Raw genomic sequence first — 18,463 nt, forward strand, 5'->3', positions numbered from 1 at the left:
AAAAAAAAAAAAAAAAAAGTATATATATTTATACATTTCTGTGTGTATATATTTTATTTATTTATTTATTTATTTATTTATTTATTTATTTATTTATTTATTTTTGAGATGGAGTCTCACTCTGTCACCCAGGCTGGAGTGCAGTGGCCGGATCTCAGCTCACTGCAAGCTCCGCCTCCCGGGTTCCTGCCATTCTCCTGCCTCAGCCTCCCGAGTAGCTGGGACTACAGGCACCCGCCACCTCGCCCGGCTAGATTTTTGTATTTTTTAGTAGAGACGGGGTTTCACCGCGTTAGCCAGGATGGTCTCGATCTCCTGACCTCGTGATCCGCCGTCTCGGCCTCCCAAAGTGCTGGGATTACAGGCTTGAGCCACCGCGCCTGGCCTGTGTGTATATATTTAAATCTGTAATACATATTTCTCTGTAGACATATATAGACATACATATATACATAGATATATGTATATATATACATATATATTTCTATGTATGTTGTCAAAAAACAGTATTTCAACGACTTGGATTTAATGATGGGAGTGGCTCCTGTTAGCGATTCCTGTACGTGGCAGCTCCATCTGTGGAACTGAGATGCTGTCATGGGCAGAAGGCACAGGTTTCACAGACAGACCAGGGCAGTGCAGACAATGAACGAAAACCCGATGGGTCATCTCCGAGTCCCTTTCCTTAGAGGGCTGAAGCGGAGGGGACTTTGGCGTCGGGCTGGCTCAGGTGGACGGGACCCCTCACCACTGGTTACTGTGATCTCCTGTTTTTTGGGAAACTGGCCCACTTCTAAGTTCATTTGGATGATGGGCCCCAGGACCCGTGCTTCCACTCTGGTCCACTCTGCCGGGGCCCAGTGCAGGAGCTCAGTCCAGAACAGCAACTTCTGTAAATGTCATTGAACAACATGTCAGTCGTATGTGTAAGTCTGTGGGTATTAGTGTTCTCTAGAGAGACAGAACTAATGGACTATATATACATATAAAGGGGAGTTTATTAAGTATTAATTCACACAATCACAAGGTCCTACAATAGGCCATCTGCAGGCTGAGGAGCAGGGAGAGCCAGTCCAAGTTCCAAAACTGAAGAACTTGGAGTCTGATGTTCGAGGGCAGGAAGCATCCAGCACGGGAGAAAGATGGAGGCTGGGAGGCGAGGCCAGTCTCTTTTCACATTTTTCTGCCTGCCTTATCCTTGCTGTGCTGGCAGCTGGTTAGATGGTGCCCACCCAGATTGAGGATGGGTCTGCGTTTCCCAGCCACTGACTCAAATGTTGATCTCCTTTGGCAGCACCTCATAGACACTCCCAGGGTCGATACTTTGCACCCTTCAATCAAGTTGATTGTGCGAACCATCACACCATGTGTGTATACTGCATCTGTAACTACACGTGTAAACGTCTCGGCTCTTCAACTCTAGGCATGTGTGTGGTGTAACTGTGTGTGTAACATGGTCCACGTTACACTCTGCACATATGCTGTGTCTGTAACTGCACAGGTACACGCGCCTCACGTACATTGCTGGGTGTGTCTATCCGTGTCTAAAGTACATGTGTATATAGTGTATGTCATGTGCATGTATGTTGTGCCTATAGCTCTGTACATACATATCTATATGACACAGTGCATGTCTGTCACTCCCTGTCTATATGACACGGCACACACGTCTGTCACTGCCTGTATGACACGGTGCACACGTCTGTCACTGCCTGTCTGTATGACAGCACACACACGTCTGTCACTGCCTGACACGGCACACACGTCTGTCACTGCCTGTCTATATGACACGGCACACACACGTCTGTCACTGCCTGTCTATATGACATGGCACACACATGACGTCTGTAACTGCTTGTGTGACATGGCACACATGTGATGTCTGTAACTGTTTTCCACATGGCGCACACATGATATCTGTAGCTGCTTGTCTATATGACACGGTGCACACGTGATGTCTGTAGCTGCCCATGTCCACATGTTGCATGCACAGTTCTGGGTGTTTCTGTCCCGTGTCTACAGGCATGTGTTGCATGTATAACTCCCGTGTTTGTACCTAGAGCCCACTTGGACGTGAGCCGTAAGGCTGCCAAGACGCCCTCTTCCTGGAGATTCTGGGGTGTTGGGGGAGGGCACCACCCTCGTCCTCACACCACACATCGTGAAAAAGGTGACCAGGGCCCCGGACTGCGCCAGATCTCTGAGCAGCTGTGGAGTGGCCCTCATGGGGTCATGCAGGGCTGCGTTGGAGGAGGGTGGTCCCACCTGCAGAGAGACCACCAGGTCTATATGTGAGACCTTGCCTGGGGACATACATGTGAGAGCTGCAGGTTCTGGGGGCTGATTCTGCATGTGTGTGCATGTGCGTGCAGACAACACAGGTATGTGTGCACACTCAACACGTGCACACATGCACACACAACACACTGCACACATGCACACTCAACACGTGCACACATGCATACCCGTGCACACACAACACACGTGCACACATGTACACTCACACGTGCACATATGCACACATGCACAACCACAACACGTGCACACCCACAACATACATATGCACACGCACAGACACTATCACACAACATGTACACGGAGGAGGGGCTGGAAGACGAGTCTCCAGGGGCAGTGCTGAGTGGGGGTGTTTAAGTGACTTTTTGTTTATTTGAGATGGTGTCTCTCTCTGTGGCCCAGGCTGGAGTGCAGTGGTGTGATCTCGATTCACTTCAATCTCCACCTCCCAGGTTCAAGCGATTCTCCTGCCTCAGCCTCCTGAGTAGCTGGGATTGCAGGCGTGCGCCACCATGACTCCCTAATTTTGTGTTTTTAGTTGAGACGGGGTTTCTCCATGTTGACCAGGCTGGTCTCGAACTCCCGACCTCAGGTGATGCACCGGCCTCAGCCTCCCAATGTGCTGGGATTACAGGCGTGAGCCACCGTGCCTGGACTTAAATGACTTGCATTTTTTTCTTGAGACTTTCCCACGTTTTCTAAATATGTTAAAGTGAGTATGAATGTTATAAAAAACCAAAATTCTAGTGTATGTTTGTTTTTAAAGTAAAAACCCCTGAAGCTACTGTGTCGCAGGGCTGCTGTGGGGCCGCGGTGAAGGCCCCGGGTCTGGTGCCCACTCAGCCCTGCCATACTGCGCTGGGGGAGGCTCCCTGCTGGGATGGGGGGCCCCAGGAAGGGGCAGCAGGCGTAGCACCTCTAGCCATCCGCCCGAGGCTACGTTTACCACTGGGCCCCAGGGCCTTCCCCTCTCCGGCCAGCTCAGAAGGGGTTAAAATGCTTCACCAATGCAAATAGATTTAATTAATCCTTTCATCAGCTGCAAATATACCTTCTGAACCCTATTAAAAACATGAATATGCAAATATAGACCTTTTTGAATTCTCATTTTCGAGGACTTGGTGTTGGGTTTGATTAGTGAATTCCGTTAACAGCCTGTAAACCTGCTGCAAAATTTAATTTCCATTTTAAATTAAAAAAAAAAGCATGAAGGCGGTGGGTAATTGGGTTAATTATAGTGTTATGCTGAAGAGGCCACATACTGCGCCCTGGGGTGTCCCCCTACCCGGGCTGGGTGCTGGGCCAGGTGACACCCCCAGCAGGTCCTGTAGTCTGTCCGTTTTTCAGATGCGAAGACTGAGGCCCGGGGAGGGGAGGACCCCTGCCCATGACCGTCCCGCAGGCTGGGCTGAGCCAGCACTGAACTGAGGCTGCCTGATGTCCCGGCCGGGGTGCGCCCGGCTGCCCAGCCCCCAGCTCCATCTGGGAAGAGGTGCTTGGAGGAAGCTGAGGGACCTTGAGCTCCAGGTCCCCTGTCCTTGGTGGGCACCACTCACTGCTCACCTCTGTCCCTCTGCCCAGGAGGGAGCCAGGCCTGGCTCTGCCACTACCTCCACCTGTGCCCAGGGACACCAGAGCCGGGACAGCTCCTTCCCTTGTTCTCTGGTTCCAGTTTTCTCATTAGTCAAGTAGGGACACAGCACGCCATCAGCTGTCAACACACAGCATGGATTCACTGGCGTACGGCCGTGCACCGGTGTGAGCCGTGACAGGCGCTAGCTTCCTTGGCAAACGTGACAAGGCCCCTCCTTCCCCCACGGGGGTGAGACGCCAGAGCCAGGGGCACCCGGGGTGGCTGGACCCAACCGAGAAGGATAAGTGGAAAATCCAGCGGGATCCCCAAGACCAAGGCTACTGGGAAAGGTCCCATTCACTGTCCATATTGATTATGCGTCAAAACGATGCCATTTCGGGTATATTGGGTTAAAGAAGGTGTATTTAATAACACTAATTTCACCGGCTTCTGCTTACTATTTAATGTGGCTACTAAAAAACGTCAAGTTACGTATGGGGTTCGCATGGCGTCTCTCTTAGCGCTGTTCTGTGGGTGGGGACACTAAACTGTCTAAAACGTTCCTGCATCTACTGGAACAGATGTATGTGTCTGTCATAAATAAACTATGCATTGAACAGAACGCCAGGTAGTGAGGAATGCTGAAGAAAGGATAGAGCTGGCTCAGGAGATGAGCAGAAGGGAGGGTTTACTCATGGGTGAGGATGAGTTGGGCAGCTCCAGCCGCTGTAACCAAACCCCAGAAGATGACCCACCGGGGTGGCCTCCGCCACGGCAGTTCCTTCTCGAGGTTCTGGGGGCCCAGGTCCAAGATCAGGGCATCAGTCAGCAGGTTCTGTTTCCCCGGAGCCTCTCCCTGTGGTTCCCACCTCTGCTCGTTGGGATCTGGGACTCAGTGTTGTGTTTTGCTTTGGTTCACAACTACGGAAGTTGTGGAAAATGCTGTCAATTTTACTTTAAGACGAGAATCTGGTGTTTCTGTGCGTCACCGTTTTCAATAAAACTTCTTGAGGGTGTTGGCAGCAACAGCAAAATCCAGTGAAGTACATCAGTAGACGTTTCTGTGGAAAATTTCCAAGACGTATTGTCAAGTGAGAAAAACCAAGCTGTGGAACAATACGTAGGGATTTTAAAACCACACAGGCCCCCCAGGGAAGCAAAACCGTATGTTTTCGTGTGTCCATATGGCAGGTGTGCATATCCACCCACGGGCAGGAGAGTCTGGGATGGGGGCCAGAAGGGGACTTCTCCTTTTCACTCTACGTACCTCCTGTATTGTTGGAGGGATCTGTGTTTTGTTTTAGTGTTAAAAATGCATTTGAATTGTGCAGTTAAAGAAAACGTAAAACAAAATGAGACTGCCAGGCTGAGCCAGCTGATGTCTGGACTGGGCTCCTAGCGCCTCCTTGCTGGCCCTCTCACTGTGCGACTTCGGACAGGGAACTCCTCCTCTCTTGGCCGGAAGCAGGAATTTAAGCATTCTGGTGAAGCTGCCTGTCCTCAGGGTGCAAGCATGCATGCACACAGGTGCATACACATGCAACCATGTGCACACATGGCTATGCACCAACACACATGCAGCCATGTGTACACACATGTACACATGCACACGTGGCCCACACCAGTACACGTGCACAGTCATGCTTGCACACAGGTGCACATATGCACCTATGTGCACACATGACAAGCACCAATACACGTGCAGTCACAATGCACAGTCCATGCACATATGTCGACAATGATAAACTACATTCGCTCATGTACACAAACTCACAGGGATACATTCACAGAGCATGCCTCATATTAATCTCATGTGCACACTAGGGCTACACACCCATATACACTGTGCAATATCACACACATGTGCTCATGTACACGTTCATATGCTCACATGCATCACAACAAACCAAGCCTGGGTACTATGCTACTAACACTGCCTGTATGTGCGGGTACATGGGAATCCGTCGTGTCCGGCGTGACAGTGGTGCATACCCACACTTCTGTATCTACATGCCTGCAAACCACTCCTACTAGGTATTGGCCGAGGTTCTGAGCTCTGGAGCCTACTGGATGAAGGTCCTAGCCCTCGCCTGCCCCTGGTGTCCTGGTGACATTTTAACAGGAGGGCAATAGGCCAAGTTTAACTCAGGCGCTGGGGCCTGGAGGGGCAGCTGAATTTGCAGTCGAGAGAGCAGGGTTTGAGTCCACATCCAACACAGACTGGCAGGAGGCGTTGGTGGGCCAGCCCCTGTCTTTCTGCACTGAGGTCTCCTCTCCTGACAAGACCAGACTTGCAGGATCATTATGGGATGGGGATGAGCATTGCCAATTGGCGAGTTCCAAGCCGATGAGAGCCTCTGTGTGTACGAGCTGCGCGAGAGACTTGTTAAAGGTGGATTCTCACAATTGCTCCAGGTGGGACCTGAGGACCTGCCTTTCTCAGGCACTTCCAGGGACCCCACTCTGACGAGTGAGGGGCTGCACAAAACCCAGGGATTTCTCCAGAACTTTTGTGAGGTGTCTGCGGGAAGGCAAGAGACAGAGACTCACCCTGCAAGGGTCTTGTGCTGGCTGCCCCGTGCCAGGCGCAGTGGGAGGGAGGGAGGGAGGGAGGTTGGTCCCTCGGAGGCCCCGGCAGGTGGCACTGCCCTCCCCGGCCTGCCAGGAAGTTGGAAGGAGCCCTGGAGCCCCCCAAATCCTGTTACATCCTGGCAATTACAGTTTATTGCTGCGGCACTAATCCCTTAAAATTAGTCATTAGCGGCTTGAGAACCATTTAGCGTTGGGTGCCCACTAAGGAGCTGGGGGAAGCGGGGAATCTGCCAGAACCAGAACCTTCTCTGGCCCAGCGGCCAGGGCTGGGTGGGGACCGGGGCCCGGCGGTGCCTCCCGGGCTCCTCACGCACTGTTTCTTTCCCATTCCACCTGGCAGACGCGTGAAGAGGATTTGACAAACTCGCGGGGAAGGTTTATTGAATCAGCCCGTGAGGGAGACGTGTTATCAGAGACCTCTGCTCTCTCCAGCCCACCCAGACACGTCCCTCGGGGGTGTGAGGGCTGCGCCAGCCCCACCCTTGCCTCTTCCCGGGAAAGGAGAATCCCACAATCTTGAGCAGAGCTGCCTGCCGGCTGGAGCTGGTGCATCTCAGCGCTGGCTGGGGGCCCAGCCGGGTGTAGACCCTCCCAGGGAGCCGGCAGGGGAGGGGCCGGCCCTGGGCTCCCCGAAAGGAAGGTGCTTTGGAGATGCCTGGCTGTGGAGGGGGAAGGGGAGACCAAGGCAGAAGGGAGCCCCGGGTCCGGATGCGGACGTGAGGCTGCACTGGGGACAGGGGGCTTGTTTGTGGCCCTTTAGCTGCCAAGCCTGTCCTGATTGCCACAGAAGCCGGGGTGGAAGGCAGGTATGGGCAGTGGCCCAGGCTGCAGCAACCAGAAGGTTCAGCAGCCTCAGATCTGGGGAAGGTGACACAAGGACTTGGGGACAGTGGGTGGAGTCCTGTGGTCACGGGGACTGTGGCTGTGGGATCCTCTGGTGCGGTGTTTCTGGCATGGGTGGAGTCCGTGGCCGGTGCTCCTTGGCCACCGGGTTTGGCATTGGTGATGGCAGAGTCGGCAGTCCCAGGGTCCCGGAACCGTGGCTGTGTGTCCACCAGGGGAGTCAGTACCAGAGCCACCTGAGGCTGAGCCACCTCTCCACCCTCCCGTTTGCTCAGCCTCTGCCCCAAATCCTCCCGATAAATTCCATTCCTACCTGGGCTGGCTGGAGTTTAGCTCTGGTCTTGCCATCAAGACGACCACCTTTGGAGGGCTCCTGCCTGGACCTGGACCTGGCTGTCACCCACCAGGGACCACGCCCTCTGCTGCCCCCCGGGGCAGAGGCTGCGGGCTTCTGTTCTGCCTGAGGGCCCAGCCCTCTGTCCTCCCTCAGGACAGCCCCTGACCTCCAGCCTCTGGGCCCACTGTATCCCCGCTTCCCACCTGTTGGGGTCCCGCCCACCTTCAGGGCCCAGTCAAACCCCATCTCCTGAATTGCCTTGACAAGGGCCGACCCCTGCCTCTCTGTGTTCACAGCCAGGGTGGTGCTGGCTCCCTGGTCCTGAAGGGCCAGCTGAGTGGGGCTCGGTCCCGGAAGCCCCAGCTCCATGAGTGTGTCGGGGGGGCTGTCACCTGGGCTGCTGGCGGTTTAAGGGTGGGTGGGAACAGGCACCTCGGCTCTCAGGCTGTGGCTTGGCAGGAATGGTGATGGGGAAAGCAGGGTGGTGGGGGCTGGGGTGCCAGGACCCTGGGATTGGCCTGGGGGGTATTGGCAGAGGACAGCCCAAAGGCTAGACCAGGGCCTCCGTTCTGATTATCTGTGGCCGTGGGAGCAGCATCTTGCGTGGGCCTCGGTGTGCTCAGCTGAGACGTGGGGTGGCGGCAGCCCCAGGGCTGTGATGGGGCCGGGCAGTCTGGGACTCCCGGTTTCAGTGTGAGAGCCAGTGGCTGCCCGGCTCTGGTGGGGCCGTGTCTGTCTGAGGCACATGTGTGTCCAGGGGCCAAGCCAGGGCAGAACAGCCTTTGCCTGACGTGGAAGCGTCTCACTTCTCCTCTTGTCTGCACAGCCTGCGTCCCGCACAAAGCCTCGTGAAGCTGAACCCCATGGGCCTCTGAGGACCCCTCCGTCAAACCCCTTGTGCCCAGGAACAGAAGCCAACACTGAAAGGTGACATTGGGGGGTTGGGAGAGGACATGCAGGAGCAATCAGGGGCCTCCTGTCTCAAGGCTGGGGGGCACACCCATCTCTCCCAGTGGGCCACTTAGAAGACAGCCCCCCTAACTTTCCCCGAGACTTGGAGGAAAAAGGCTTTCATGAAGGGTTTGCGGAGCCTGGTGGAGTGTTCTAATGGTGGGCGGGGGGGTGCTGGGAGTGGGGTTTGTGGTGGAGTGTTCTAATGGTGGGCGGGCGGTGCTGGGAGTGGGGTTTGTGGAGCCTGGTGGAGTGTTCTAATGGTGGGCGGGGGGTGCTGGGAGTGGGGTTTGTGGAGCCTGGTGGAGTGTTCTAATGGTGGGCGGGGGGTGCTGGGAGTGGAAAGTGGGGGGTGAGGCGGGGATGGCAGAGCTGAAGCTGCCCTGCCCTTGAGGAGTCTGGGTGGAGGCAGCAGCCCTGGCCCACAGTTAGCAGGCAGAAGGCAGGGGCCACACCTCCCTGGTCCTTCCTCCCCTGGCCTCTGCCCCGGGTCTCCCTCGTCTCAGCAGCGGCGTCTCTGCAGTGAGTCCGTTCCCCTGGCTGCACCAGCTCCCCTGTGCTGGGCTCAGACAGCGGCACCTGTACCTCTGAATCACGGGCTCATTTTCCCCAAGGCTGGAGAAGGCCGGGGCCGCCGAGCTGAGTGAAGGGGACTCGCTCTCCAGCCTCGAGGGCCAGGTGCTCATCTGCCCTGTGGGGCGGAGTCACCCCACCCTGGCTTTGGTGCTGCCAGCGGGTCCAGGCCCTCCCTTGGCCCTGGAGTGACGGGCACAGAGGGCAGTCTCCCCTCGATGCGTCCTTATCTGTGAAGATTGTCCCCCCAACCCCTGTGCCTCCATCAGGGTTCCATCAGCAAAGGGAAGCCCCGGAGCTGGGGCCCGGCCTCGAGGCAGAGCTGGAAGCTGCTAAGCGGAGGGGCCTCAGCCCATGGTGGTGGGGAGGACACCCGGCCACCCTTGGTCCCAGCTGCCACCTGTGCGCTGGCTGTGCATTCCCTGAGCGGAGATGCATGACCCCCCCCAACGCTGGGCTACGGATGGCGGCGTGCTGACAGAGCTCCTTCCCCTTCTCCCTCCCACCCTGCTAGGGCTGGGCCACAGACACACAGGGTGGGTGGGACTGTCTGGGGGAGAAGACTTTATTTCACAAGGTGAGGAACCTGGGCTGGCAGCCGACGCCCACACACCAGGCTCTGGGACACACAGGGTCTGCATGTGGGGAGGGTGCTGGCCGCCCCAGCAGAAGTCTGACGTAGGTCTCGGCGTGTCTGTCAGTCATGCCGCTGCCGCGGGGCTGGAGAGGCAGGACATGCACCCAGCCTGTGGCTGGCGGGGCAGGGGACCCGCAGGTCAGGCCGAGCGGAGCGGCTGCAGGCTAGGCCACGGTCTGGCGGCTGAAGAGCTCGAGGGTGAGAGAGCTGAGGAAGGCGGGGATGCTGTCCTGGCGTCGCAGGTGCACCTCGATGAGCTCGCCCACGGTGTGCGAGAACTCCGTCTCCAGCAGCTGCATCTTGGAGCCCGAGGGGCTGGTGGCCTGTGGGGCAGGTAAGAGACAGGACAGCGGTCAGCCTGGCAGGCCTCTCCCTCTTCCCTCCCTCCCTACACAGCCCCTCCAGCCATGGGAGCTTCCCTCGGCCTGAGGACCTGGACAGGGATAGATGTGTGCTTAACCCTGCCAGGCCTTATTCCAGGTCCCTTATTAAAGGGACTGAATTAACCCAGGGCAGGGTCTCTGTCGTCTACACTGTCATGTGCACAGGCAGCTGGGGGTCCCAGGCATTGCGGGGTGTGCCCACCTGAGGCGCTGCTGCCTCGCCCCTTCCTCCTCCGCCTGGGGGCCTCCAGCACCTGTGTACGCACCTGTGACTGGCCCCAGTGCCACTCTCCACTGAGGCTGGAGGACCCCACTTCCTGGGCAAATCCCGCAATGCCTTCCAGACTGCCTGTGGCCCCAAGACCTAGGTTTCCCCACTTGTGACCTAGGTTTCCCCACTTGTGCAGGGGCACTGGGACCAGGCGGGGGTCTGGCTCTGTGGGTTCTGCAGCCCAGAGGGCAGCCTCCTGTAACTGGAGAACGGGCAAGGAGGAGATGGCCTGGTGACCAGAAGCTTCCAGACAGCACGGCAGGTGCCAGGGGACACAGGGCAGGACCTACAGGGTTCAGGTCACACAGCAGGTCTGAGCGAGCTGCTGTGCCACCATCCTGGGCTGTGGGGAGTGGACACAGGCCCTTCTGAGCAGCGACTTGGTCATCTCTCTCCCTCCCCAGCTGCCCCTGAGAGCCAGCCCCACCCCGGTCAGCATGGGGCAGAGGGCTCTGGCATGGAACCACTTCCCACTCTGGAGACCACAGCAGAGATGCCGCAGGTGGGAGGGGACACACCTGTGAGACACACACTCCCAAATACGGGGAGACCCCTGCTTCCCAAGCCAGGGTGCCCTGTCTCCAGACAGCTCCGACCAGGAACGACTTCTCGCTGATGCCCAAATCTGCCCAGGTTCCTGCTGGCTGGTTCTGCCCCAGTGGGCACCCAGGCCCTGACTATCCACAGGGCTGGCAGGTGTCCCACACAGCCCCAGGTCAGGCAGGACACAAACCCAGCCCACTACAAAGCTCCCTCTCAAACCACGTCCCTGAAAAGTCCCGAACTCAGAATATGCCCGAACTCCCACAACTCCACCATAACAGGGCCCAACTAAGGGGCCCTCGAACATCTTTCCAGAGAAGAGCCACACACGGCCAACGAGCTCATGCCAGGATGCTGGGCACCGGGGAAATGTGAACCACATTGAGCGAGACGCGGACCCGCCTCGCGCCGATGGCCACGGAGAGCAAACAGCACGAGCTGCTGGGTGGAGGGGAATCCGACCCTCCACGTCGCTGGTGGGGGCGTGTGAGGTGCGGCCCCTGCAAATAGCTGACGGCTCCTCAAAGAGCTGAACGCAGAGTCCATGGGCCCAGCACGTGCCCGCGTGCGTAGCCAGGGGGTCTGAGTGCCAATGTCCACGGCAGCACGATCCCATCCTAACAGATGGAAAGCGGAACCAGCCCTCAACTGTCGGAGGGAGAGAGAAAACCGGGTTTACCCGTCAACACTGCTCCGTACAGCTGAACTCTGAGACATGCTGCCACGTGAGTAAACCCCCAAAACATGCCCAGGCAGACACAAAGACCAGTAGGCACAACTCCATGCCCAGGGGATGTCTGGAGGGGCACATCGGGGCTCAGGGCTGGTGGAAAGGCGCCACGGTTAGACTGTGGTAGCGGCTGCACACTGAATGTGCTGGGAAGAACAGAACGGTAGACTTGAGGGTGAGCCGCGTGTGTGTGCATCAGAGCTCAGGAAACTTTTGTAAAGCACTCCTCTGGCAGGCAGCCCTCTGGGAACCCTCCCCAGGAGCCACAGGGCGGTCCGGCTGCACCCAGCTTGGTCCTGGCAGCTCCCTGTCTACCGGAACCTGAGCTGGACCCGGCCCTGATGGTGGTGCCGCCCCCCTACCCCACCTTTGGCACACGTGCTGCCCCCCGGGCCCCTGCTGCCTGGCCTGTTCCTGTACCTCCTGTTTCTCAGGGGCCGTCCCCTGCCCTCCCCCTGTTCCTGCTGCCTTAATACATTTGGTCTTGTCATAGTTCAACACAAACCATTTTTAAACAAAAATAAGAGAAACCACTCTGACCTTTTACTGAGAAAATCCTTTCATTTCTGCTTTCTGCTCTTGATTCTGAATTTCTCCCCCTAAATGTCAGAGGGGCTGATTCTCCTGCAGCTGCCGGGCAGGGGTGGGAGGCAGTGTAGGAAGAGGTCTCCTTAGCTGGCCCTTCGCCCTCCTCCCAACCCAGGACTGGCAACCTGGCTGGGCCTGGAGCACTGTGGTACAGACTCCGGCCAGGCTGGACCGAAGAACAGCTGTTCTCCAGGCACCCACCTTCCCTGGCCCTCAGAGGCTGGCAGGCTTTGGGAGCCTGGTCGTTCTTTTCTAAAAATATGTATTTTTTAGAGACAAGTCTCACTGTCATCCAGGCCGGAGTGCAGTGGCATGATCATGGTTCACTGCAGCCTCGAACTCCTGGGCTCAAGTGACCCCCCTCAGCCTCCTGAGCAGCTGGAATTACAGGCATGTGCCATCACACCTAGCTAATTTTTAGATTTTATTTTTTAGAGACAGACTTTAGCTATGTTGCCCAGGCTTGTCTCAAACTCCTGTCTTGATGTGATCCTCCTGCCTCACCTTCCCACGAGGTGAGGATTACAGGCGTGAGCGCTGATCATTCTTTATTTGAAACAGGTGCACCCCGCCAGTGTCAGCGAGACAGCTGCTCCCAGTGGTAGGCCGGGTCGCCCACCCATGGCTCCTCCAGCACCTCCAGCACCTCCTCTCTGCTGGCCTCAGGCGGCTCTGGAAGAATGATGCCCTAAGATTCCGCACTGCCCTCCAGGTTAGGGCGGGGGTGGACGGGGACAGGCAGGAGTGACCAGTACTACTCTCCTACCTCAAACCCCACACAAAGGCAGACCCAGCGTTTGGAAAACACCAGCCCCCTGCGAACAAGTCAATTTGCCCTGTAGCCCACCTCTGACTCCGTTTCCCCCAGCGTACCCGGTCTGCACTGGGAGGGGCCGCCCCACCTCTGACTCCGTTTCCCCCAGCGTACCCGGCTGCATTGGGAGGGGCCGCCTCAGTCCGACACCCTCAGCAGCACTCTGGCATCAGCAGGACGTGCTGAATGAGTGGCGCCCGGCCCATCCATCTCTGCTCAGCCCTCTGCCATGTTCAAATATCACACAGTCCCCAGGTACCTCGTAAATCACTGTAATTAGGGGCTGCTCACTTAAAATTAGAGCGCAATTTTTTAAAAAGCAAATTGCCAGTGAGACATGTTGGCTGTGGCTGGAAATATTTATGGGGCGGCTTGCGTGCTGGCTCTGGCTTCCTCTCCCTTCTGTCTGGCCGCCCGAGCTGCCACCTGTCTAGTCTGCACACACAGCGGCCGTGTGGCTGGCAGGTGCCCTGGGGGAGACTGAGACACTCACTCTTAATGAAGACACTCTCAGCATCCATTGAGGCCACTGCCCTCCAGCCCAGACCCTGGCTGGCCTGGACTGGGGCTCACCTGCCCCTCTGGAAGCAGAGTGGGCCTGCCCTGGAGGGCCGGGGGCGTCTGCAGCTCGTCTGTGGAACACGTGGGCTGGGGAGTGCATGCCCGGCCCCCATTCCAGCTCTGCCACGTGAGCAGGTCTCTGTGCAGTGCTCATACGGTGACTGGGGCTGCTGGGCCTTACTAAGCGCTGGTCCTGCCATCCCCTGAGCTGAGCCCCGTGGTGTCCCGGCGGGCACGGACAACAGACACGGAGTGAGGGAGGAGTGCGGGCTGATGAGGCACCTGGAGAGCAGAGACAGCGCCTCTCTCCACACACCACCAACCGCAGAATGTAGGGGGGGCTCGGAGGCCAAGGGGGAACTGTGAGGGATTCCTGTCGAGAGCAAGACCCCCTGGTGCTAAGGGTCCCAGAGCAACTCCATGAACAGGGAAACTCGAGGGGAGGAAGCCCTGAGTCCTGGCTCAAACAAGCAAAGCTGAAATAATGCATTAAAATGAGAAAACGCGCAGGAAATGGACATGATGCTACTTTGAGATACTGGGAAGTTATGTGAATCCTGTTCATCTGTGGGGTGGCGTGAAGAGGCGGCGGCCACACCAGTGGACGTCAAAACCAGAAACCAGTCAGAGAAAAAAGGAAAACTGGGTAAGTGCCTGGAAATTAAATAGCACACTTCGAAGTAATCCACGAGTCAGATGGGATGCCTCGAAGGAAATGAAAAAGAACAGAATAGAAACAAGAATAGAGCATAATAAAATTTGCCGGACGCACCCAAGGCAGTGCTTAGAGGGAAACTGACAGCACTCAATGCCTGTATCAGAAAAGAAGAAAGGTCTCAAATCAATTCTCTAAATTCCTACTTCAAGAAACGAAGGGCAAAACAAGCCTGAAGCAGAAGGAGGAAATAATAAAAGTAGGAATGAACAGGAAAACAAAAGACAGTTCTTAAAACCAAAAACTGGTTCTTTAAAAAATAGCAACAAGGCCGGCCAGGGGCAGGGGCTTATGCCTGTAATCTTTGCACTTTGGGAGGCCAAGGTGAGAGGATTGTTTGAGCCCTGGAGTTTGAGAAGAGCCTGGACAACACAGTGAGATCCCATCTCTATAATCAATCAGTCAGGTGTGGTGGCATGCACCTGTAGCCCCAGCTATTTGGGATCACTTGGGCCTAGGAATTTGAGGCTGTAGTGAGCTATGATCACACCAGCCTGGGCAACAGAGTGAGACCCTGTCTCAAAAATTTTTTAAAAAGACCAACAACAATAAAATGGATAAACCCCTAGCAAAACTGACAAAGATTAAAAAGAGAAGAGTGAAATGACCAATATCAGAGATGAAATGGAAATATTATAATAGATCCAGAAGCTATTAAAATAACAATAAAAAATATGACAACAAAACTTGATGCTCATAAAGAACTGGACGGATTCCTGGAGAACCACACACTACCAAAACGTGCCAAGATAAAATTGACAGCCTCGGTAGTCCTATAACCGTTAAATAAATCAAGTTTGTTGTAATTAAAATGCTACTCAGAATCTCCAGTCCCAGATGGTTTCACTGGAAAGTTTTACTGAACATTAAATATGAATTGATACCAATTTTACACAATCCCTTTTCAGTTAACAAAAGACAGGGAAACACCTTTCCACTATTAACCTTGTACTGAAACCAACAAGGATGGCGCGCACACACACAGAAAAATAAATATCAGTCTCTCATGAACTTGGATGCAAAAATACTCAACAAATACTAACAAATGGAATCCAGTAATATACAAAAAAGAGTATCACACCTTGACCAAGAAAGATTCAGCTGAGGTGTAAAACAAAGGCTAGTTCAAATTTGAAAATCAATCAGTTATCTGCCCTATCAACAGGCTAAAGAAAAACAATGCTATGATCCTGTTGACACAGACAAAGCATTTGACAAAATTTAATCTCCATTCCTGAAAGGAATTCTTGCAAAGCAGGAATCAAGGGAAAGTCCTCCACGAAGAAGCCTCCACTCACACTGCTTCGCGGAAGAGTCTGGCTGCCTTCCCTCGTTCGGTCAGCGGGGAGCTGGCTTTCCCCACTTATCCTCAACCCAGCACAGGAGCTCCTCACGCCAGGGCATGAAGGTAAGAAAAGGAAAACAGCAGCACAGGGACTGGAAAAGAAACGAACGGTCCCTACTCGCAAATGACATGACGGCCCACGTAGAAAACCCTGAGCAATCTGCAGAAAACTCCTCAGACACTAAGTGAGTTCACGAAGGTTGCAGGAAATGAGATGAACATGCAAAAATCAACCACATTTCTATAAAGCAATTGCAAACAAGTGAAAAGCAAAATTAAAAGGCAATACAATTTACAGAACATCTTAAATACTTGGGTATAAATCAAACAAAAACTTGCACAGTGTCTGCAGAAAATTAGGAAATACTGATGAATCAAAAGAATGTTTGCATAAATAGATATAATGTTTATGAACTGGAAGACTCAACATAGTAAATACATCAATGTTTCCAAAATTGATCTTTGGTTTTAATGTAATTGCTATCTAAACCTCAGCATAAAAAAAAAAATATATATATATATATATTTTGAGACGGAGTCGCCCAGGCTGGAGTGCAGTGGCCGGATCTCAGCTCACTGCAAGCTCCGCCTCCCGGGTTTACGCCATTCTCCTGCCTCAGCCTCCCGCGTAGCTGGGACTAAAGGCACCCGCCACCTCGCCTGGCTAGTTTTTTGTATTTTTTAGTAGAGATGGGGTTTCACCGTGTTAGCCAGGATGGTCTCGATCTCCTGACCTCGTGATCTGCCCGTCTCGGCCTCCCAAAGTGCTAGGATTACAGGCTTGAGCCACCGCGCCCGGCCATAAATATATATTTTTGAAACAGGGTCTTATTCTGTCACCCAGGCTGGAGTGCAGTGATGCGGTCTTGGCTCACGGCAGCCTCAAGCAATCTTCCTGCCTCAACGTCCCAAGTAGCTGGAACTACAGGTGCGCACCACTACTCATGGCTGTTTTTTGTAAAGATGGGCTCTCCCTATATTGCCCAGGCTGGTCTCGAACTCCTGGGCTCAGGCAATCCTCCTGTCTTGGCTTCCCCAAGGGTTGGGACTATAGGCATGAGCCAGCACGCCTGGTCAGCATGATTTTTTTGTGTGTGAAGATACACAAGATTATTCTAAAATTTATACGGAAAGCAATTCCGAAAAAGAAGAGTGGAGGAACTGCCCTTCCTGATGCTGAGAACTGTACAGCTACAACACAGCATTATATACGGCTCCTACATCAGACAGACATGGCTGGGGCAGCACTGGAGGGGAGATGTGGAGACCAGTGGAACAGAACAGAGGAACTTGAAACAGACCCACAGACACGTCCGGGCCACTTTCTAACAAAGAATATTATACCGTGACCACGTGGGACTTAGTTTAGGTGTACATGGCTAGTTTGGTATTTGAAAAATCAATCAACGTAATCTGCTATATCAACAGGTTAAAGAGCAACAACATATGATCCTATTAATTGATACAGAAAAGTCACAAAAGAGTCACAAAGGCGCTTCAGTGGAGGAAGGACAGCCTTGTCTTAGCTGGTGCCAGAGCAGCTGGACATACGTAGTTAAAAAAATTTTTGTTTTTGACTGAAACCTCACACCTCATATAAAATTTAACTCAAACTGTATCATGAACTTACATGTAAAACAGAATTATTTTAAAAAAGAAATCTTCAGGATCTGGATGAGGCAGAGCTCTGAGACTCAACACCAAAGCACAATCCATAGAATAAAATTAAAATGGATAAATGGACCTCACCAAAATTTAGGAAATTGTACAGTGAAAGAGCCTGTGAAGCAGATAAAAGGACAAGCTACACGACAGGGTGCCAGCGTCTCCCTGCCCATCTCTCCCGGAAGGCCACGGCCACGGGGGACCCCGGCTCCTGGAGGGGCCAGTGCACAGAACCCAGAGGGGTGACTGCAGTGTTTTAACCCCGAGTGGGATTCCTGCCTGTGCCCCGGCCCCACAGGGCAAGGCCCACATCTGTCTTGCTTCTCTTTTTTCCCAGGACAGACTTCACTGGTCTGGAGAGGGGCCTGGGCACAGAGGCCACTGTGGTATCAGGGTTCATTGTGAGGACAGTGAGGCTGGGGCTGTGGCATGAGGGTTCATCGTGAGGACAGAGAGGCTGGGGCTGTGGCATCAGGGTTCATCGTGAGGACAGAGCACCCAGGCGTTCTTAGACACACCCCTGCTCCCACTGGCCTTCCTGGGAGACGCACCCCCTTGTTCCAGATGAGAAGCTGCAGCTGCTGGGCCAGGGGAGGCATGAACAGTCCATGGTCAGATCTGCAAGCGCCATGTGCCTAAGTGGACACAGCTCCAGGCGCCTGCTTCCCTGAAGCCCAGTCCTCCTGTCCTCGGTGCTGCAAGCTCCACTCCTGAGCAGGGCTGTGTGTGGGGAGAGGACAGGAGCCCTCAGGGGAAGTTATGCTGGGGTCCCATTTGTTGAGGGGGGGAGGGCAGGAAGCAAGGTCCATGAGGATGGGGTACCCTGCAGCTGGGTCCTGACCCGGGGCTGCTCCCTCTCCTGGGCCTAGACACTGCAGGCAAACAGCAGGCAGTCAGCCTGCCACCACCTCCCAGCCGCCACCACACACCCTCGACAGACCTTCCAGATAAACGGCTCCATCCTGACTTGAGCACTGCTGGCCCCAACGCCTCCCCTCTTACGCCATCTGCTTGTGTGGGCCTCGGGGCAGAGCTGCCGGCATCGGG

The 18,463-nt window shown here is 54.7% G+C and overlaps 1 protein-coding gene across 3 annotated transcripts in view; it reads right to left on the minus strand.

The window, feature by feature from the left end:
- Positions 1–9,711: 9,711 nt before the first annotated feature.
- Positions 9,712–18,463, minus strand: part of MAD1L1 (mitotic arrest deficient 1 like 1) — a 425,376-nt gene continuing 416,624 nt past the window's right edge. For all 3 annotated transcript variants that reach the window (XM_017894422.1, XM_017894431.1, XM_017894450.1), the window contains one exon: positions 9,712–10,124. In XM_017894422.1, the coding sequence (XP_017749911.1) occupies positions 9,966–10,124 (159 nt within the window). In that variant the 3' untranslated portion in view covers positions 9,712–9,965. The remainder of the gene's footprint in view (positions 10,125–18,463) is intronic.

The sequence above is a fragment of the Rhinopithecus bieti genome, unplaced genomic scaffold, assembly GCF_001698545.2.
Source record: "Rhinopithecus bieti isolate Rb0 unplaced genomic scaffold, ASM169854v2 scaffold_1017, whole genome shotgun sequence".
Classification (NCBI taxonomy): domain Eukaryota; kingdom Metazoa; phylum Chordata; class Mammalia; order Primates; family Cercopithecidae; genus Rhinopithecus; species Rhinopithecus bieti.